The following is a 22,530-nucleotide window of genomic DNA, read 5'->3' as shown; positions in this document are numbered from 1 at the left end:
GTCATACAACATTTATTATTTAACTTTTCAACCTCTTAGAGATATAAGTTGTTGTCCAGGGATTGCTATATGACCTGTCATATTATACCTGGTACATGGTAACTATGATCAGTTTTACTGTAGTGGATTAGGTCTATCACGTCCCTGGTCAGCCCACATATTATATCTGGTACATGAGTAACTGTGATCAGTTTTACTGCAGTGGATTAGGTGTATCATGTCCCTGGTCAGCCCACGTGTTATTAGATCCAGTTTTCTTCATTACCTGGAAGGAGAATTGATTACTTCTGAAATCAAGTGTATTGGACCACAATCCTCAGACAGATGTGCCACTGTATTTGTGATGTATGTTAATTGCCCACTCAATTTGAACAATACTTTTTTCTTTGTGTTTGTGTATGTGTATGGGTGGGGTGTTTGAAAAAGTTCTGAAATGAGAGTCAGGATCTGACAAAAAAAAAAATCCAAAGTAGGAACATATTACATGTTTAAAATGTTATTAACAATAAGATGTCAAATCAAACCGTTGTCGTGTTGTCGAAGAAACTGGAGACAGGTGCTTGTGGGCGAGGACTTAAGTCTGAGGTGGTCCTCCTGCATGCTGTCTCATTGTGCAGTGATGTGTCATCAGAGACACAGATATCAAGGCAGCAAATAGATTCTAACAGCCATGCTAACATAGAAGGGCACCCACACACAGTGAGAGGTTGACAAGGGCTTGACAGATATTAGCACAGAAAGGGAAATTAGCAGACATCTATGATGCTTGCATACATATGGGCATACACATGCATACACGAAGGCAAACACACACATGCAAGCATGCACACGAGTACTTTCCTGCAAACACTTTCCAGTGGAGGCACATGCAGACACGCACAAAAACACAAACACCGTCAGAAGCAGATAGACCGAGGAAACAGTCAGCAGACAAAACCAACACAGATATAGTCGGTGAGTAAATAGTTGCTCCTGAAGACAGAAAGGAATTTCAAAAGACAGCCATCACTCATAATGACAGTTTACCTGGTAGATTATGGCTATGATTACCAGATCTGGAGCCAGCAATTTCAAAGGGAGGGGGGTTGGTTTCTGAAAAAGTGGACCCTTTATGCTGAAACCTTTGTGTACCTATATCCAATTTTTATTCAGAGTGGCAAAAATGGGATTCATTCCCCCCCCCCCCCAAAACCCCCTGCCTACAGGTCTGATTACTGAGATAAACTAGAAAAATGCACCTTAGTAATCAGTCTTATTCTGCACTTTCAGCAAAACACTTCATTAGGCACTTGATGTGTAAGGATCCCAAGAAACGGCTGACGTGCAAGGAGGCCATTGCTCACCCCTGGTACGTTCATGTTTCTCTCTCTCTCTCTCTCTCTCTTCTCAGCTTCCTGTATTTTTTGAGATATATTTGTGATATCATGTATGAATTGATATTTATTATAAAGCATGTTTTGGCCATGATATTTTAGCCAGCAGAAAGCTGTGTTGATAGAAAATAAATAAGATGTGAGAAACCAATCAGTCACATTACTTGTCTTTTAAGTCAGCCCTTCCACTTTCTGACTTGTAATGCCTCAGTCAGAGGTTCAATCAAATCTGTAACTTAGAAGTCCCTTATAGACTTCAAAACAGCGTTTAAAAGCGTCTCGCTTCACAGTGCACACCTAATACTGTTAATATGGTTAGAGGGATGCTGTTATGAGAAAAAATATTCAGTGAATTTATCTGCCTTTTGGAGTTAAGAAGTCAGTAGGAAAATCAATAGTTTTCAAAGGTTTTATCGCTTGATCATAAAAGCATGACATGAAATCAATAGTATTAAAAGATACTGATAAGCTCTTTGACTGCCATCTGTAGAGTTCGTGCACTTTTTAAAAGGGTTAATTTTACTTAGAAAGCCGTTTTTTGGATGAAGTAGATTTTTAGCAAAATAGAAATTTCCTAATTTCCTCATTGAGTTAATTGAGTTACATATATACTTTGATATCTGCTTTTGAACCACTGAGGTGTGTGTCTCTCTCTCTCTCGCTCTCATTCTCCCTGTGTGTGTGTGTGTGTGTGTGTGTGTGTGTGTGTGTGTGAGAGAGAGAGAGAGAGAGAGAGAGATTTATACCTCCACCTGCTTTATCTGAATTAGTCAAAGAGATACCTTGGTTTTATTCATATAATTCAAGTTAATGAAGCACTTTCTGCTCTTCCCTTTCAACCCAGGATCTCTGGAGGTGCTGCTCTAGACAAGGATATCCATGCATCTGTCAGTGAACAGATCAAGAAGACATTTGCAAAACAAAAATGGAGGGTAAGCTGATGGTGACTTTGTCTTCTGTCCATTGTCGCTCACAGTCTGGGATCAAGAGTAACAGACATGTATTTGATGCAGGCAGATTTAATGACCAGATTTTTATACTTGTTGATGAAAGTGAGCTGGCAGATTAAGTGTTTAGGTTAAATGTAAACCTGAAATAAGATCAGAGACTTGGGAGATTTGGTCCACAACCTGATCTTCTTTGCTCTCTCAGACTACCATGCATACACACACATACAAACTTATACACACAAGCTCGTACATGCGCACACATATACACACATGCACACACCTTGACCAATGCCGTAACTTTAGTGATAAACAAACACTATGTTTCCATATACATCGGAAGATTTCTGATTCTAATGGTACTTTTTTACATTCCAGCAAGCCTATAATGCCACCGCAGTTATACGTCAAATGCGTAAACTAGCCATGCACAACAAGGAGAGCGAGACGGGATGAGAAGAGAAACCGAGCAGCTAGATCTGTTCCACCTTGTTGTAACCCAGGTTTGATAGGGTGATGCATTTAGGACCTCCTTCAGCTAGACATCGAAGACAAAAAGGAGTTAGACCCCATTTCTTTGACATCCAACCTATATATTGTGTATTGTGAATTTCATAAAACTCGTACGTCTGGAATGGAATGAACTTTTGCATTCTTCCGTGACATTGGTCAGTGGAGATTATGGAGAGATTATGACGTGCAGACCTCTTGACCAATAATTGGTGGATAGAGAACGAGGTTGATTTTGTTTGCCTGATAAATTCACAGGCTGTTTCTATATTATAATGGTAGTGGTAGACCCTGGGAGAGATTATGGTCAGATTGTTTGGTAGGTAGGGATCTTAAAACGATTTGTGGCAGGTTACATGTTCTGAATACTGGAATTACTGAAGTATGACTTGTGACCTTTTTATACAGGAGTGATGGCTGCGTGTGTAAAAGATTGTATCTGTAGGAATTATGATATTAGTACAGACACCTATAAAAGCTCTGAAGTTTTTAATTAATAAATAATAATACTTCTAATTTCTTTTAATACCATTCTGAATATAATGAGATTTACTTACAGATACTGCTACTTCTCAGTTCTTGATCTGTCTATCAGCTAAAAAAAAAACAGCTTTGTTAAAGTATGCTGTTGTCTGCATTTTAAAGGCATTGAAAATGACATTGATGTACATATAACAGTTATAAGTCAGTTTTTCTTTTAATTTTTGTAAGTTTTAATTCATATCTTTGTGAGACATACTCAACAGTAGAATTATACTGCGTCCTGATCTGGTGAACTAAAAGTGTTTTAAAGCTAACCCCAGGAAGTAGATCTTTTGATTGCAAGCACCTCTGACAAAATCCCTGAATTAATAAGTATGCACTTGGATTGGGTAAATTGCAGAATTACATACTCACTTTTTTTAAACAAAAAATCTGATGTTTCTGGAAGTTTCCTGGAAAAGTCACCAAACCATTTTTTCTTACTTTTTTTTTTATAACCCAGAATTCAGGGATGCAGATTTTCCAAGCCCCTTTCCGAATTTTTGGGAGCCAAAAATATCTAGGCGGACCCCACAGCATATTTTCTGATTTTTTCACCAAATGGCAGTCTCATTCCTGACAGTTGTTTTCATACACATATTCCATGCTTTGCTCCAGACAAATAATTGCAAACAAACAATCTTCTTCCTGGAGTATGTCTTAAAACAGCATAAGTGAAAAACAGTTCTGTATGAGACCTTGGATCTCAGACTTGTGTCTTTTTTAATAGGCTTGAATATGGTTAGTACTTAATTTAAGGTTCAGCAAAGTTCCAGCTTATCTTCCAATCAACAAAATCCAAAGCGTTTTGACTGACAAAAAAGTTGCTATTTCTTCAGTTGCAATTTCAGTTGTCTTGCCATTTGTTATGAATACTACTATGAAATGAAATGTGTTAAGACTAAGTCAGTTACTTTTAAGATGAGGGTGGATTTTATCCCTGCTTGTAGTGGAGTTTTCATTATACCTTGCTTTTACCTAGTATATTAATATAATAATTATTATTATCATTGATCCTTTTTAATCTGTCTGTCTGATGCAGCAGTCATTTGTGTGGCGGTGTATATGTAAGAGATGGACACAGCAAGGACTGATGTTAAAATATCATGTTGTATCTGTTGACAAACCCTAACATTCCACTGTCAGGAAGCTTTTTGACACTTGTCAAGTACATATATATCATTTTTTGTTATCAGCTTTGTGGAATTACTGATTAAAAACTGCTAGAGATTTTTTTCAAAGATTTGATCAAAAACTGTAGAGATTTTTTTAAAAGCTTGTTGAGCCCTGGGCACAAATGAAAAACCGAGTGACATTGTCCTTGTAGATCAGATTCCGTTAAAGGAAAAGTCTGGAAATCATTTGATACAAATGATTCAGAGATCTGTGTTCTGTGTTTGTAGCAATTTCCTGACCCTTTTTTTGTACAGTATTCTATATTTTAAGTGTCAACTTCACTGCAAGTGTTCCTTGTTTTATGATGTCTCCAGAACAAAGGTGATGTACCAACAGTGGATGTTGTACTTAATTTTTTTTTTTTTTGTTTAGTTTTCTCATTCTGAATTGTGAATATTACGTATGTTACTACTTAAGGGACATTTGTGAATTTTTCAGTAGAAATTCTCCTATTATGTAATTTTGTTTTCATTTCACCACTAAGCCACTTCTTGCTGTTTACCCTCACATCGTTTAGTCAAGACATACAATATTTCTCAATTTGTAATATTTAATGGTTTATTCCCATCTTCAAATAGTACTTAGTCTTGTGGTTTTCAGTTACACATAACTTCATTTGTCAATTTGCAGACCATTATTGTTATTTCCTCTTTCCCATTTTATTTACAAATAAGCAGACAGAGCACTACACCATCCTAGTTGTGACCTTGACTTGTCACCACCAAGATAAAACTTAGCATGAGGTGACTTAGGAGGATTTGAACTTACATTTGATCAAGAAATGTTTTAATTTGAAGGGACTTCAGAATGTATTGAACTATGAGCCATCGGGACAGTTTACTCTAACATAATTGATTAGTAGATTTGAAAAAAAAATGTGTTAAGGGTTTAGAAGAATTCTAGAGATTGTTAGATGGGACAATGTAGGAGTGACATTATTCAAGAATTCAGGTGGCTCATCTCACTGTAGAGCTGTAGTTTTATGTGCAAAAGAGGAACCTAGTTTTACCATTTAAAAATCATACATTTTCTGATCAGGACATTTTTATCTCAATTTTATCAGCGTAGCAATTCTGAGCTCTGTCATTTCAGTTAGAGACAGCAGACATTGGAATTGCACCACTTTGTTGTCAACTATGTTGAAAGTATAACTACATTGACTATGTATACTGGATTTTATCTGCATGTATTTCTTGAATTTTGTACATATTTATTAATAATATTATACTTCTACTACTATTATAATTATTATATATAAATCTCCTGGACTGCTGCTCCATTGACATGTATATATTGAAGAGGAGCCTGTGATTTTCCTGTCCTATTCACACGTACTAGTCACACTTATCAAGTTGTAAACACCTATTTTTGTACCATTGCCCAACCTTCCAGGCTGATGAAGAAATGCGTACTGTCATTCATACCGGAGTATGTTATTATAATATTGCTGCACTGCCCCTCTTCTCTGCTAGAACAGAACCTATTTAAAATACGACAGAAATTGCTTCAAGTCTAGATGGAAGTTGTTTTATGTTATAATAAGTGGATTCTGGATCAAAGTGAACTGAAATTGATGTACTTTCCTTCAAGTTAAGTCCAATTTTTGGGTTCTTTTTCTTTTTTGAAGCATGGACCAGAACTCTGAAAAACATGCCTGTCCCTGCAGTGGGCACATGTAAAACTTTTATAGCAGTGTGGACGAACAAGTTTCAGAGATTTGAGGACTGCTTATCTCACAGGTCAACTAATACTGAAAGATGATATCTTTTAGACCAACACTGCTAGTCAATTTTGACAAATGATAAAACAGTAACTATTCCCTTAAATGAAACATTACACTCGTTTCATGGGAGAAACTAAAGAGGACAAGTCTCTAAAAAAATAATTCTGTAGTAAAAGTGGGGTTTGTAACAAATTGTCTTGTACAGATTTGAGTGATAAAAGCATATTGTTTAATTGCTAGCCTAAGGTTAGTTTTATTTGAAAGTTTAAGGTTGGGAACATTTTATTCTTGTGAACATAAATAGTGGTGTACTTTTAGCTCAATTTTGTCTTGTTTATTAGATACGTCGTGCTGCTGCACCCACCAGAAAATCCACTCAGAGATTTGAGATTTTTTTTCTTAGAATTCTCTTAGAAACTTAAATTTTATAAAAACCAAAGTAATTCTGGTAATATTCCCAAATTGTTTTGGTGCATATACTCTATGTATTTAATGAGAAAGTAAGTTCTGTCATATTTTGTAAATTTTGACTGTTAGAAAATGTTAGCAACAGTGACAGTTCAATTTCTTAGTAATCACTTGATGCATGTAAGAACTATACACAAATTGGTCTAAACTCCAAGACCAAATAATAAAGTCAGCAGTGCTGTAATTAAATGGAGTATTTCTGTCATCTTATAGCATGAGAGACATGACATATCTCTTGACTTATATTTACTTTTAAATGTATATTGAATAGAAGCAGAACAAATTTGGGGTCTTAAGGTTAAAGCAAATTTTTCTGGTCTCACACACACGCATACATGCGCGCGTGCGCACACATCTCAAGTCAGTTCCAGTGGTTATCATCTTTGTTACCAAGGTTACATGGTCACATGCACACATCTTACCCTATCAGGAACAGTGTTACAGCATTCTTATGGGTATCCTAGTCAACAATGCCAGGGACCTTGTTAAGGCTCTTCTGTGCAACCCATCTAGAGTTGTAGATTGAAACAAATGCACATAAAGAACTATAGTGGTCAGCATTTTACATATAGACCAGGGCTCCGTAACTCAAAACCATCGCGAATTGTGATAGCGATATTGCCTTTCATTTTGAGGCTATTATATGGGGCCAGTAAATCCCCGAGTTATAGAATAGGGACGCTTGTGCTCGGTCACAATTTGCATTGCTTTCGAGTTACTGAGCCCAGCACTGCATCGGAAAACTGCATTTATGCCAGAATATATAATAGCGAAGGACTGCCTCATAGTACTCCCATAAGTTTTGAGTCATCACTATGGGCTGAACTTCATGACTCGTTTCAGAACCCAGTTTTTGTTGATGAACTTCACAAGTTGCCTTGGCAGCAGCATCTTGGCATTTCTTTTTGTGTGACATTTTAATTGTACCACCAGCGTTAGCGCTGGCGGTACACATGGTTTCGGTCTCGTCCGGATCGTTCCGCCGGCTCCGCCGGCTCCGCCGGACGGCTACCGTTACCGCTTCTCCTCCTAGACGGTAAGGCCCCCCATACCCATCTCATGGATTTAGGTCACCTATAATCTCAACTCGTTCCACGTAAAATTTGGGCTTTGTCGGTATTGGGGTCTGGGTGTGGCACTCATTGCAATGCACCCTTGTCCAAAAATGGCAAAATTAAATGCTAATTATCTACCCTACGGAAGGAGTTACGGGAAAATTTTCTACAGACGGCTTTCCAAAAGTCATATGTGTAGATTTCAAATATACCCTCGGATTTGACCTTTGACCTTTACTTCAAGGTCAAATGGGCCAAAATTTTCAAAAAAATGAAATTTTTTACGAAAAAAAAATTTTTTGCCCTGTTATTCAGACACCACACAGACTTAACCAATAATATTATTGGAAAGTGTTACCCTTCAGGTCATCTTTCATCTCCGTGAATTTGGGGTCAATCGGTGCATTTTCACAGGAGTAGCGGCCATAAGATACCAAAACTGAAAACTGTCTCTAATTCGGGAACCGTTAATGCTAGAGACCCATTCTTTTTTGCATTTTGTAGAGCATGTAAAGCCCAACACTGGAGGTGGTCTCGGTTTTTTTGTATTCCATACGGTTTTCGAGTTACGCTGTATCAAAAAGTACATATTGGTGGTGAAAGGAAAATGTACGGAAGCCCACTGGTGCCATATGTAAAAAAAAAAATTATCTCGAAATTTCGAGATACTATTTTGAAATTTGAACAAAAAAATTTACCACCAGCGTTAGCGCTGGCGGTACACATGGTTTCGGTCCCGTCCGGTCCGTTCCGCCGGCTCCGCCGCCATGTTACCGTTACCGCTTCTCCTCCTAGACGGTAAGGGCCCCCGTACCCATCTCATGGATTTAGGTCACCTATAATCTCAACTCGTTCCACGTAAAATTTGGGCTTTGTCGGTATTGGGGTCTGGGTGTGGCACTCATTGCAATGCACCCTTGTCTAAAAATGGCAAAATTAAATGCTAATTATCTACCCTACAGAAGGAGTTACGGGAAAAATTTCTATAGACGGCTTTCCAAAAGTCATATGTGTAGATTTCAAATATACCCTCGGATTTGACCTTTGACCTTTACTTCAAGGTCAAATGGGTCAAAATTTTCAAAAAAATGAAATTTTTTACGAAAAAAAATTTTTTTGCCCTGTTATTCAGACGCCACACAGACTTAACCAATAATATTATTGGAAAGTGTTACCCTTCAGGTCATCTTTCATCTCCGTGAATTTGGGGTCAATCGGTGCATTTTCACAGGAGTAGCGGCCATAAGATACCGAAACTGAAAACTGTCTCTAATTCGGGAACCGTTAATGCTAGAGACCCATTCTTTTTTGCATTTTGTAGAGCATGTAAAGCCCAACACTGGAGGTGGTCTCAGTTTTTTTGTATTCCATACGGTTTTCGAGTTACGCTGTATCAGAAAGTACATATTGGTGGTGAAAGGAAAATGTACGGAAGCCGACTGGTGCCATATGTAGAAAAAAAAATTATCTCGAAATTTCGAGATACTATTTTGAAATTTGAACAAAAAAAATTTTTATCTCGAAATTTCGAGATAGCATTTTGAAATTTGAACAAAAAAAAAATTATCTCGAAATTTCGAGATAGCATTTTGATATTTGAGCAAAAAAATTTATCTCGAAATTTCGAGATAGTATTTTGAAATTTGAACAAAAAAAATGCTATCTCGAAATTTCGAGATAATTTTTTTTTTCAACATATGGCACCAGTCGGCTTCCGTAAAAATGTGCAGTACGGTAATGGATAATAAATTTTGAACTCCGGAAAAATAAAACATAATGCTTGGCAAAGCAGACAACTTGTGGTCAAAAATGACATTATTTTATCAAATTTAAACTTCTGCAACTTCAGAGAACCTCCCATTTCAAGAACTTTGACCAAAATGACCTTTTCTTTATTTTAATTAATTTTTTCTGTAGGAAATTTATGGCACATTATGGTAACTCCAAAATTATAACATTTAGTCCCTTATATCTCCAAAACTGGCAGAGATAGGTCCATAGTTACTATTGAAGTTGAATAGGAAGTCATATACTGGCAATCTTACTGTGACCTTGACATTGACCTTTGACCTACTTTTCACCATGAACTGAACTTTGCAAATTTTGCTTCCCTTTTATCTCCAAAACTGGCAGAGATAGGTCCATAGTTACTATTGAAGTTGAATAGGAAGTCATATACTGGCAATCTTACTGTGACCTTGAAATTGACCTTTGACCTACTTATCACCATGAACTGAACTTTGCAAATTTTGCTTCCCTTTTATCTCCAAAACTGGCAGAGATAGGTCCATAGTTACTATTGAACTTGAATAGGAAGTCATATACTGGCAATTTTACTGTGACCTTGAAATTGACCTTTGACCTACTTTTCACCTTGAACTGAACTTTGCAAAATTTGCTTCCCTTTTATCTCCAAAACTGGCAGAGATAGGTCCATAGTTACTATTGAACTTGCATAGGAAGTCATATACTGGCAATTTTACTGTGACCTTGAAATTGACCTTTGACCTTCTTTTCACCATGAACTGAACTTTGCAAATTTTGCTTCCCTTTTATCTCCAAAACTGGCAGAGATAGGTCCATAGTTACTATTGAAGTTGAATAGGAAGTCATATACTGGCAATCTAAATGTGACCTTGAAATTGACCTTTGACCTACTTTTCACCATGAACTGAACTTTGCAAATTTTGCTTCCCTTTTATCTCCAAAACTGGCAGAGATAGGTCCATAGTTACTATTGAAGTTGAATAGGAAGTCATATACTGGCAATCTTACTGTGACCTTGAAATTGACCTTTGACCTACTTATCACCATGAACTGAACTTTGCAAATTTTGCTTCCCTTTTATCTCCAAAACTGGCAGAGATAGGTCCATAGTTACTATTGAACTTGAATAGGAAGTCATATACTGGCAATTTTACTGTGACCTTGAAATTGACCTTTGACCTACTTTTCACCTTGAACTGAACTTTGCAAAATTTGCTTCCCTTTTATCTCCAAAACTGGCAGAGATAGGTCCATAGTTACTATTGAACTTGCATAGGAAGTCATATACTGGCAATTTTACTGTGACCTTGAAATTGACCTTTGACCTTCTTTTCACCATGAACTGAACTTTGCAAATTTTGCTTCCCTTTTATCTCCAAAACTGGCAGAGATAGGTCCATAGTTACTATTGAAGTTGAATAGGAAGTCATATACTGGCAATCTAAATGTGACCTTGAAATTGACCTTTGACCTACTTTTCACCATGAACTGAACTTTGCAAATTTTGCTTCCCTTTTATCTCCAAAACTGGCAGAGATAGGTCCATAGTTACTATTGAAGTTGAATAGGAAGTCATATACTGGCAATCTTACTGTGACCTTGAAATTGACCTTTGACCTACTTTTCACCATGAACTGAACTTTGCAAATTTTGCTTCCCTTTTATCTCCAAAACTGGCAGAGATAGGTCCATAGTTACTATTGAAGTTGGATAGGAAGTCATATACTGGCAATTTACTGTGACCTTGAAATTGACCTTTGACCTACCTTACAATGAACTTAACTTTGATTGCACCATTTTTAGTTATATATATTTTTTGCATATTTTGAAAATTCTTGTTGATTGCATTTTTACAGCTTGTCAAGCACAAGACTGGTGGCTGCACCCCTTATTTTGTGTATGTGGGGGTCTATACGAATGCGCTTGCTCCAGCTGGTGGTACAATATTCGGAGGCGGTATCGCCTCTCTGATCCTCTAGTTGATAATAAAGTTATTATACACAACAATTTTGGCTTCCTTGTTAAACGATTTATACTTTCACGATTTATACTTTCATGGTCCATGGCATGACGGACCCAAGGATGTCCAAATGGAGCCAATTTGGCTTGAATATTTGAATTAAAAGGACTATTAATATTTCACTTTAGCTGACAAGATAGTCCTGTGCCAAAAACTTTTCAACACTACTAGCATTAATATGGAAAATTGCATCTCCGACATTGCCAGATGTTTCAAGAATATTTAACATTTAATGGCAGCAGAGTATTTAAAAAGCTTACAGGCGTTTCTCATTTCGACTCCAGCTCTTAATTTTGCTTTCTCTTTGAATACACTATTTATTTTTATTTTCAAAGTATCAAACTTCAGTGATTTCACATTTGATTTCTAAGAGCTTTCTTTAGAATTTCGGAGGTACATTTTAAATGTAACTTTTTGCTGAGCTATGTATATTTTTTATGAATAAATTTTTTCATCAGTCAGAGTTTGAGAAAGCACTTAGAGGGATTCGTCTAAAGTTAATTCCAATTGAGCCTGTAAGTGGCATTAACTGCCACAGTGCAATGGTAAGTGCTGGCAGCAGTCAATCGCAAGCATCCACATGAGCAAGAACAATAATGGAATCAGTAACTTTTATTTTGAACATTATCCATGTGTAAATCCAAATCGCCTCAAAACAAGTGCATATATAGAACCGTCTAAACCAGATTCAACCACACAAGGTTTGGCCCGCATGCACACACAATCCTGCCGAAAGTGTCACAGTCCCTCGAAGCTGCAAATGCTACTCAAATCAAAAACTCACTCTGTTCTAAAAATCTGACGCGCACTTATCAGTTGTATTTCATAAAAACATGCTTTTGCTGCAAGACAATACTTTCCTGCAGAACCTGTCCAGATTGAAGCTTACTGGTAATTGGTATGCAAAGATTTAAACGCAATGTGTGGCTGTCACTTTAACACCTTCAAACATATCAAGGACACTGTGTCTTTCCAAGTTGAGGACTGTAATAAGCCAGGTCCAGTGTGCTGGGCACAATTTTATTACTGAAATTCCAACACTTCTTTTCACAAAATCCTTTCAAATGAGCAGCTTTATAAATAGATTTTTCTAGTGAAGTTTTTTTTCAATTCAAACAATGATTTCCACTTTTTTTAGTTCCTCTTCTGATGGTAGAACCATCTGGTCTTCTGGTATATAGTTCTTATCAATCGGAGGCAGGCCTTCTTTTTCTCGTTTATAAAGATCTAAATAAGCTTCCCTCTGACTCCAATATTTTAATCTGAAAAAATAAAAGGAAAAAGGAAAAGAAAAAGAAAGCAGATTTTTCATAATGAATTTTCCTCACAAAGTTTTTCTGTTATTAGTCAGTTTCCTCAATTTTATTATTTATCATTTTAAGAAATACTTTGTTTTAGTAAAGGTAGAATTATTAATTGAAAATGGGAGAGAAAGGTTCTGAAACCATTTTTTCCATCCAAGGCTGAAAAATTGTGCAGGACTAGTAATAATTTTGAAGTAATCCACTGACAATATAAAACCACTGGATAGCAACTGTATTCATTATAAAATGTGCTGAAAGAATCATTTGCAGGAAATAAGTTAACTGCTATAAATTCCTTTAATTTTTAAGTTAATCTTTGCCTACTTTCATGTGATGGTGACTTAACTGTGATAAAAAACTTACTTTTTATCTGGCAAATACAAAACAAGAAAAGCTGATCCAACCACAGCTACTGTAATAATACAGAACAATGTGAGCTGATAGTCCATGCTGGCTTCTTTTTCTGAATCAAGACTAAAGCCAAAATTGATGGCATTCTGCAAAGAAAAAGAATTCAATTAAAACAATAAATTCGATAAATACATGTCCTCCCCCCACTATGCCAGGGCTTGACATTAAGGGTGGCCCGCTGGCCCACTGAAAACCAACCTAGGGCCATTGAATTGATGGGGTCACTGGCCCGAAGACCAAGTAAAATGTCATGTGTCAAATCATCCTTGCAATATTTACCCATATCATGGGCCAGTATCGAAAAAAGTTAGTGTCAAGCCCTGTATACATGTTTTATGTGAATGCTGATGCACTATTTCAAAATGCTCAATAGCAAAAACATCACCAATTGTGATATGAAAATATATTCCACAGTTATTTGGACATGTATTCATAAAATGTAACTTGAAAAGGGTTTCAGACCCACTGAGATTCAAATATCAAAATATATATGAATAGTTATAATAATAAATAAATATCACATAAATATTAAACGTAAGTAACTCGAAGAGTCCCTTTCTGTGGAATGACCTGAATTTAACATTTGGGTTTCACAATTCAGAATGGCCAAGCAATGCAAGACGCTGGTATTTCTCGACAATTCGACTTTATCAAGTTGAATCAATACTGTATCAAGTTGAATTATCAGAAAGTGACGAAAAGAGTCACACAGTTTTAAGCAAATCAGAGTACAACTAAACATGAGAGTGTAGCTCAGATTCAGATATATGCACAAAAATATATCAGTACCTTAGGCTTTTCAAAAGAATTTACTGGAGAAGGGTCTACTTTTTCTAATATTCCTTCTGCCGTACCAACATCTTTCTTCTTTTTAGACGTCTGAATATGACACACTGACTGATGACACGGCCCCTGAGTGCGTAAAAAGTTTATGAGAACAGCACTCCGCCGAGACGACCGAAGAAGCGACGCCATTTTGAAACTTTCTTGAGACAATTTCACGAATAAAAGAGATTCAAAAATTAGACCAAAGATATTTATATAACATTAATATATTAAAGAGCACAAATTATCAAGCATGTATTTTACCTATAATGACAAAACTATCTTATTAAAAATAACTGCTAACGCATTCTCCCATGAAGCAATGCAGCATCATGGCGGCAAATGAAAGACCGAAATGAAAGTATACTTTTGAACACAAATTGTTAAGCAGCTGTTTAAGGCCTATTCAAACAGAGATGCACAAGCAGGAATTGGTTTATTTTATTCATTGTAACAATGCTTCATTTAGGTTTATCTGTTACCGAGAATAATGGCCGCAAATCCTCTGTTTAGTGGCATAGGACAGCGTCGTTCTTTTTCCTATCACCAAGCCCGAATCCCGCTTGCGGCGAAAAGTAATAACAGTGCTGTTCTAACCGCAATGAGCGTTGGCAAGGGAGACGATGATCCGCCACCAGACAAGAGGAGAAAAGTCGCCGATGGCACTTCAGGTAACCTAGATCAGCTATGGGGCGAGGAAGAGGACGACTTTTGTCTCACCCAGGATCAACTAGATGACTTGGAATTGTTGGCCTCCCAACAACCGCCCACACAAGTTCAGAAACCAAGCCATGACACACGTGCCACACAACCGTCATCAGTCCCCCAAGCAAGTTACCAAAGTTCGTTACCAGCCCAGCCAACGGCTTCATTACGACAAACTAATGTTCGAGGTGGGAGTCAAATAGGAAAGGGCAGTGTTGTCATGTCTGGACACAGTGGTAAATATAGCACACACCACCATCCTGTGCAGTCAAATATAACATTACCCATTGAAGACCTCAGTCCTACACAGCCATGTACTGCAGATGGATCAGGTAAAGAGATGCCCACACTTGGTCCTTCCAGTGGGAAAACATCTCCGTCTTTGCCTGGTCATGATGTAAAGAGGTTTGGTGATGTACTGCAGAAGCAGAATGCTTCCCTTAAAGAGGAGTTGGGAGCTCTTAAACTGGAGGTAGGTTGTGCTTTCATGCTTTAACACAGCAAGTGCATATCAGAAATGTCAGTAGGAGTGATAGCCCGTGAATTTCATGTTTATGATATAAATGTTAAAATCAGTTATATTTGCACAGTGATTGTATATGTGGGCAGTTGCCTTCAGCCAATGCCAGAGGAAGCTGGTTAGATTCAGCAGTGTTGGTTTGCTTTCATGTGTCTTCCTCTGGAACTTATATTTATGTCATTAATAATGTCGAAAGGAGATTTTGTGTTAAACATAACTTGGGACAGATAAAGAATTAGATTATGTTGGAGACGGTTGGACGATAAGAGAAAATATTTGAAATCTTGATCATGATCTCTTTAAGAAATTTTTTGCACCAGTGTCTAATTAATCTGTATTCCCGAAAATATTTTCCAGCTAAATAAAGCAAAAGAAGAGCAGTATGGAAAAGATGGCCAAATCCAGATTCTCCGTAACAATCTGAACCAAAAGGAAGCCGAGCTTTCAAAACTGAGACAAGAAAAGCTGCACCTAGTGGAAAAACACACACAGGAGAAGTCCGAAAAGGAGAGCCTGTTACAGAAAGATGTGGAGAAACTGTCCTCTCAACTTCAGTTCAAGGAGAGAGAGATCCAGGAGGTCCAGACTGTGTGTAGAAACCTGGAGCAGAGACTGAAAGGTCTCCAGAATACCCTAGAGAGTCCAAGACCAGTGGTGACATCTAGCGTCAGTCCCGGCCCAAGTAAAAAACCTAAAACTGAAGACAGTCCCCCAGGGAGTGTGTTCCCCACCTCCCAAACCTTCCACTCCCCGCCTCCCAGCCAGAGACTGAAGGGTAATATTGGTGCTCCTGCTGTTCAGGCTGCTACTGGGACCATGAAAGCAGGTAAATGTTGCTTAGATAGCAAATGATACAAAATATAATGATATGAAATGATACAAAATAAAACCAAATTAAAACCAGTGAAGATTTTGTATTACCCAGTTAATGAGTAGTAACCCTGGACTGGTTGTAGAAAAAGATAATGATTACAAAGTAGATTTGGAGGTTAATTGTTGTAACTTTGACTTTTCTTAAATGTTTTGAAAGTTTTTGAAATATTCATTAATACCAACTTCAAGTTTATAACTGAAATATCAAGTGAATTTCGATAAGTTAACACAATTTATTTACTTTGCATCTGCTATTCTACTCCATGCTGGAACATTTTATATACTCATTTAATTAAGTAAGTTGAATTAATTTCTTAGAGGACAGGAGCACCATGACGGGACCAGAGAGGTGTGGTAGAACACGCAGGATGAAGCTGAAGGTAGATGTATCTAGAGGTAAAAAACTGACGCTGATATTGATATTTTTAAAAGTGCCCTTGAAATAAGTTAAGCAAAGGATCAAGGGGAATATATGCTGAGCAATAAACAAAAGATGCTTTGTGAATCATGTCTGTCCTTTCTCTCTCTCAAAATTACTGAAAGAGAAAATGTCATTCTGCAGTGTTTATCTTCAGTAAAATTTGCTGACCACTCTGTTGTGTAAAGATGGAAAAAATGAATAAATTATTTTTAAGAGACTAAGTGTGTTTTTTTACCTGTGAGATAAGTGATCCAAAACCTTTTGACGAACTGTCTAAATGTCTACCTCACAGGTAAAATGTGCTTAGCGTCTTAAAAAAAGTTTCTCTTGCTTTATCATATTTTGATTTTATTACTGAAGGCTGCGCCTCTGGCTCCATGGTGCTGTCAAAGTTGATGGTTGGTGACAGCCAGTCCACAGAGAGCATTGTGGGATTGTTGAACATCCCACCCGCTGCCACCGCTGTGAACACTAAACAAGACAGAGGGAGTCTGTGGTCCCCAGTTCAAACAAAGAAGTAAGTACTGTGATATCTATTAAAGGTGTACTTAACATGTTTGAAAATGCCCAGACTTAAACGTTTATGTTTAAATATCCGACACAGCTACTAATCTATCCCAATTCAGACCTTTAAAATGATAAAAAAATCCTTAGATAAATGTCCATGATGTCCATAATTCCTTCTGAAAGAGACCGCAGTCTAAAATGTCTGGCCTGGCACTTGGAACAAACTATTGAATTAGAAATGGTATAAAGCACCAAATCCAAGTGCTGGGATGGGATGGATCAAGCAATGTTTTTTTTTAGTAGGAAGAAATTGTTTTTTCTCTAAGAAAATTGGCTTAGACACAAAAATCTCGATAGGATGTCATTCTTTTCCCCTCCCAAATAGAGTATTTATCTTTATAGATCCTCCAAGGTCCCCTCCTGTCCTGAACCAGAGAGAGTGGTCAGCTCTGGACATTACTCCCTGGCAGTTCAGGCCGTGAGAGATTTACTCCAGTCCCACATAGACCCGCCCCAGATCAGCCACAGAGGGGGAGAGGCCCTGCTCCTTCCTATAATAGAAGACTACTTAATGTGCTACATCAACATGAGACAGGGTATCACAGGTGGAACCTCCAGTAGCTCCCATAGTTCAAGATCTGGCAGTTTGGACAATTTATCTATAGACTCTCTAAGCAGTTCTATGAGGGGGTTCACATTGGCTGGTGAAAGTTTGCCTGGGACTATAAAAAGACTGGCTTTGAGTTCCTTGAGGATACTTCACAAGCTGGTGTGTTACAGTGAGCGTGTGCGCCAGGAGTTGATACAGACCAAAAATGAGCCCAAGGGTGTGGATGTGGTTGCCGCGCCTCTTAACACTGTGCTGGAGACTATACCCAAAAAGGTACAGGGCCATTGTTATAGTCATAAACATGCAAGGTCATTGTCATTGTCAAAAATGTAGTGCCACTGTTATGACCCAAAATTTATAGCAGCTCATGCACTGGATTTGGTTTCAAATGGGGTCATTTTTTCACATGAAGGATTATTTTAGAATGGTACACATAAATATGGGCTATTTTTTTTTTCACAATAAAATATTATTTTTGGAATGGTACACATAAACATGTCTTATTTTTGTCCTGTACAGGAAGCTAGTAATGGAGGCAGCAGTACCAGTGGGAACATCAGTACAGGACCCAGTAGTGGAAACAGATCCAGCAGTACACTGAGCTCCTCTCTCAGTCTCAATGGTGGACAACATGTTCACTTTTCAGACTCTCAGCTGCTGGGCCGGGTGATACAGTTAGCTAACCCAGCACAGGTCAGTGTAAGTAGACTTGGAGAGTTTATGGAAAATCAGACATTAGAACGTACAGTTTTGTTACTGACATTAAAATGCCATGTGAGCGATCTTATGCAATTGTCTTCCAGTACATTGTTAATTTTTATGTATTGGCTGAATGTTGTTGACTTCAGAATTCTCGTGACCTAAGAATCAAAGTAGGTATTTTTTAAGGGCCATCCCAGATTTCTGTACATAAAATGTATTCATTAACGACTTTGATGGTAAACCAATTTTCTCCTCATTTACAGAATAGTCCAGTAAACGAGCCAATAGTTGAGGCTTCATTGAATGTGTTAATAGCTTTATCTAGACACAGTGAACCAAGACAACTGAACAGGTGAGGAGGGTTGTCATAGTTTGTGAATTTATCCATATAAGCTTGCTGCTAAGTGGGACTGATGGGTTAGAGAAAACTACTGGCTTTAGTCAACATTTACTAGTTGATAACTGAATTTATTGTGAGTGATTAATTTGGGGTTATTTTATGACTTGTGGATTACATTTCACTTGCGTAAGAAACTGGTAGTAGTAATTTGTCTGTATTATGGCGAATGTACACAGTTCTACTCTCACTCGTTATATATCTTTTAAAAATATTTTGTCTCTCTCTCTTCAGACTGTTACCAGTTCTATCAAAGGGAATCCTATTCAACTGTCTTAGTCCAGAAAACAAGCCTGGTCTTAATGTGATGTCCAGAGCCTTGGAACTTTTGAGACTTTTAGTGTCCTGTAGGCAGTTTGTAACTGCTCACAGCCTGTATAACCCAGGTAAGGGTATATGCCTTTTTCCATAGAAATTATCAATAATGTCAATTTAGTTTTATGGCCATTAATGGCTCAAGTTTTTCACCCTTAATTATTATCATGATGTAATGTCACAATCATCTTGGGAACATCAATTCTTCAATGAATTCATATTTGTTGAAGCATACCTGAAGCTCTTAGATTAAATAATACCTGACCATGTGTCTCAGCCTTCAAGACAGACCCATGTTCTTAATCCGACTCAGCAGAGTAGATAAAATATGAACTGCTCGTAGCTAACACTTAAGATGAAAATATAAGTCTAGTTTTAGAAAGTAAGAAAGCAAGGACCCAACGTTGCAACCACTGATCTTCATTTCAATTGAGAGATGAGTGTCAGTGACCCAAAGTGCTGGCGATGTGAGGGGTCAGATAGCTAGGTATCTGGTCAAAACAGATTTCTGTTTTCCTCTTATGGTGGGGTATAGTGCTAACACTAGCCAAATGCTTAAACTGATTTAAGTTGGCTAAACAAAAGAGGGTTGATTTGACATGTTTTAGTCAAATTTAAACCATTTGGAGAAAAAAGTGATGAAACAGTTGTGAATTGGCCAAGAGAAAAAAATTGCCAGCGCTACTCCAGTTATGGTATAACACACTTTTTATATTTTCCTCTTATGTTATATCACACTACTGGCTGTGTCAGGTCCTTCACTCCTTACATGTGGTTCTCTTCTCTTGCTGTTCTTCCAGATAGCTGTGTGTTAGCTGCTGTTTATAACCTGGGTGGACAACCTCTAGAAGACCTCACTGTGACAGATAGAACTGCCTTGAGGACCAAGGTTGGTGGGGGAGTGGGGCGTTATATCACTGTCATTAGATCGCTGAAAGATCTCCAGTGATTCATGTCTGACTCATTGTTAAATTTGTCAGCAGTGCATTTGTTTTATTTCAATTAGGGTTAGGTAGGTAATTAGGGTTGATCATAAACTTTCATTTACTTTTCATGAAAAAGATGATTGTATGAATGTGTGAGAGGGAGAAATTACTTAAATGTGTATTAATTTCTGTTAAAAGTGTTGTTTATTTCTTTTTAGTGAAGTCTTTTTTATCAATTTCTAGATCATAGAACTACTTTGTGCAATAGCTTCAAGCCACCCAAGTGGTACTGGATTATTAGTGGAAGCCAAGTGTCCCTGTAGTGTGGAGGTAAGGTTTTCAGCTGAAGTATCTTAGACGATTTCAAAAAATTTTAAGTGTCTGAGTAACTCTTAAGTGTTCCCCGGCTAAAGAAATTAAACCTGAAAACTTCGGTTAAATTGACCTCCCACCCACCTACCCACCCACAAAAAATAAAAATAATTAATTAACTGGTGAAATAGAATATCCTGTACTTTTGCACTTTACTCTTTGACTTCATCAATATTGTCTTCTGTGGTTTAGATGTGAGTATGAATTCATTCAGCATTCGTATGGCAGCCGTGAGCCTGGAGATCATGTCCTTTTGTACTTTCAATTTTGCTCACTTCCAGGTGGTCCGTACTGTGGTCTTGATGATGCACAGTGAGCTAGAGGTCTTCACCAACACTCATCAAGGCCAACCTGTCCCGTACCTACTCCGCAGTGGAGTCTCCTTGCTGCATGCATTGGCCAGCTCTGATAGGCTGTTTGAAGAACACCGTAAGGAGGTTGGGCATCAGTACTTAGAACTTCTGTCTTCCCTGTCTTTGATTTTCAAAGATCATGTGGGAATTCCAGAAACTGAAGGTACCTGTTTACTAATATCTGTTTTCTTTATGTTATTGGTTTTGCATTTTGAGACTTTGTAATTTATATATATAATAAACTCTAGAAGGTGCTCTGGGCATTTTGTAGTCCATTTGTGAGTACATGGTTGTCTCTTGCCTCAGATCTTTTACATTAAAATTTTTTTGAAAAAAAAAAACAGCATTCGGATCTGCAAGAATAATTGTTTCATGTACATTTAAGTAGTAGATGACAGGTCTTTGAATTAACAATTTACTTCCCATCTTGTGCATTTCTTTTTTGTGCCTTATGGCTTTGTCCCTATTTTCAGTTAATGCTTTGAAAGATTTGTTACATGAAGAGGAGAGTGAAGAGGATGACTGAAGGCAGTTTTGTGCATGGCCTTGCAATGTAGACATTTCAACATGTTTCGTAAAATAGCCCCAGTTTCAATAGGAGTATCAGATGATTTAGCAGAATATGGACATGGGTGAAAGTTTGCAGGATTTTGTCTGATTGTGGGATTTTCCGTCCACCATTTGATTGTTTTTTTGCATATGGTCTAAATATGATGAGAAATTGCAAGCTACACTTTCAGGAATTTTGGTTTTTACGACTTTCACCCATGGGTACGGAAGAGAGTTTGAGTCTGCATTACATAACATCCTACGTAGGTGATTTCCATTGCATTAGTTCAGAATGAACCAGTCTTCCATGCAAGCAGTAGGACACCCAATCTTTAAGTCTCCTTCCTTCCTCTAAGTTTTAGGGTTTAGTTCAGATGAACTAATTATAAAGTTAATGTATTTAAATAGAAAGAAACAAAGACATTAAGTTTGTGCTTGAATTTGGTCCGTGGTGGGTCACCCTTGATTTCAAATAAAACCATGTGAATTGAATTCTTCAAAAAGAACATAACAGTACAAATAACAGTACATGTATTACGACATATCAGCAAAGGGGATGATCAGGTATTGATTTGTAGGGGTGCAAAGCGCCCCACGTCAACTTGAAACTCTATGCTATTACTAATGTGGAATCTGTGGCATATACAAGGTTTTATGTGTAACAAACTATCCATCAACTGTTGCAGGACAACCAAACGTAGTGCTGCTAGAAGAGACGTCGTCCTCCCAGTACCTTACTAAAGGGTACGCCCCAAGTGTTGGTGGGAGATTTTGTTCAATTGATGTGACATTGTATTGTCATTGTGAAAGATCTGCATTAAATATCCATGATTTTATTATCAGTTTGTGTTCTTGTCAATCATATTTAATGGATTAACACATTAGTAAACTTGTTTTATTAGATATATGTATACAATGTGTGAGGAGCAGTGCAATGTAAAGGTCTCGAGTTCAGTGTACTATAGTGTACTAGAGGTATCTTTAATTTCTGGTATGATAGGTTATCATAGTACATTGTGCCTTTCAACAGCTCAGCCCTTTGACTATTCTCATTTCATTAATATCCACCCTGACCTCCTTTTCTCCATTTATAAATTGAAAGAACTTATAAAATTGCACGACTTAGACCTTACAGAGTTTTTGAATACAACTCTGCTAAAAGGGGGAAAAAATGACATC

General features: G+C 37.4%; 3 protein-coding genes across 4 annotated transcripts in view; 2 read left to right on the top strand and 1 right to left on the bottom strand.

Annotated features, from left to right (window-relative positions):
- Window positions 1-6,908, top strand: part of LOC106161880 (calcium/calmodulin-dependent protein kinase type 1) — a 40,926-nt gene extending 34,018 nt beyond the window's left edge. Inside the window, exons 8-10 of the mRNA XM_087016070.1 lie at window positions 1,270-1,348; window positions 2,218-2,305; window positions 2,699-6,908. Of these exons, the coding sequence (XP_086872196.1) occupies window positions 1,270-1,348; window positions 2,218-2,305; window positions 2,699-2,776 (245 nt within the window). The 3' untranslated portion in view covers window positions 2,777-6,908. The remainder of the gene's footprint in view (window positions 1-1,269; window positions 1,349-2,217; window positions 2,306-2,698) is intronic.
- A 5,250-nt stretch (window positions 6,909-12,158) lies between these two features.
- LOC106161881 (NADH dehydrogenase [ubiquinone] 1 beta subcomplex subunit 11, mitochondrial) lies at window positions 12,159-14,273 on the bottom strand. The gene is made up of 3 exons (XM_013538954.2): window positions 14,066-14,273; window positions 13,229-13,362; window positions 12,159-12,823 (listed from the first exon to the last, which is right to left on the bottom strand). Exons 1-3 carry the CDS (start codon window positions 14,249-14,251, stop codon window positions 12,673-12,675), a joined length of 471 nt encoding a protein of 156 aa, XP_013394408.1. The 5' UTR covers window positions 14,252-14,273; the 3' UTR covers window positions 12,159-12,672.
- A 131-nt stretch (window positions 14,274-14,404) lies between these two features.
- LOC106161868 (uncharacterized) lies at window positions 14,405-22,193 on the top strand. 2 transcript variants are annotated; one of them, XM_013538941.2, is made up of 12 exons: window positions 14,405-15,278; window positions 15,684-16,152; window positions 16,518-16,595; window positions 16,981-17,137; window positions 17,530-18,010; window positions 18,257-18,430; window positions 18,703-18,791; window positions 19,071-19,222; window positions 19,952-20,040; window positions 20,321-20,407; window positions 20,731-20,965; window positions 21,276-22,193. In XM_013538941.2, the coding sequence occupies exons 1-12, from the start codon at window positions 14,592-14,594 to the stop codon at window positions 21,326-21,328; spliced, it is 2,751 nt and encodes a 916-aa protein (XP_013394395.2). In that variant the 5' UTR covers window positions 14,405-14,591; the 3' UTR covers window positions 21,329-22,193. The 2 variants fall into 2 exon arrangements, with proteins under 2 accessions (XP_013394395.2, XP_013394394.2); XM_013538940.2 differs by having other exon boundaries at window positions 14,406-15,278; window positions 18,257-18,436.
- Window positions 22,194-22,530: the final 337 nt, after the last annotated feature.

The sequence above is a fragment of the Lingula anatina genome, chromosome 6 (assembly GCF_051362555.1).
Source record: "Lingula anatina isolate TDL-2025a chromosome 6, LinAna3.0, whole genome shotgun sequence".
In the NCBI taxonomy this organism is placed as follows: Eukaryota; Metazoa; Brachiopoda; class Lingulata; order Lingulida; family Lingulidae; genus Lingula; species Lingula anatina.
The sequence above is the reverse complement of the archived record's forward strand: the minus strand, read 5'-3'. Positions and strand labels throughout refer to the sequence as shown.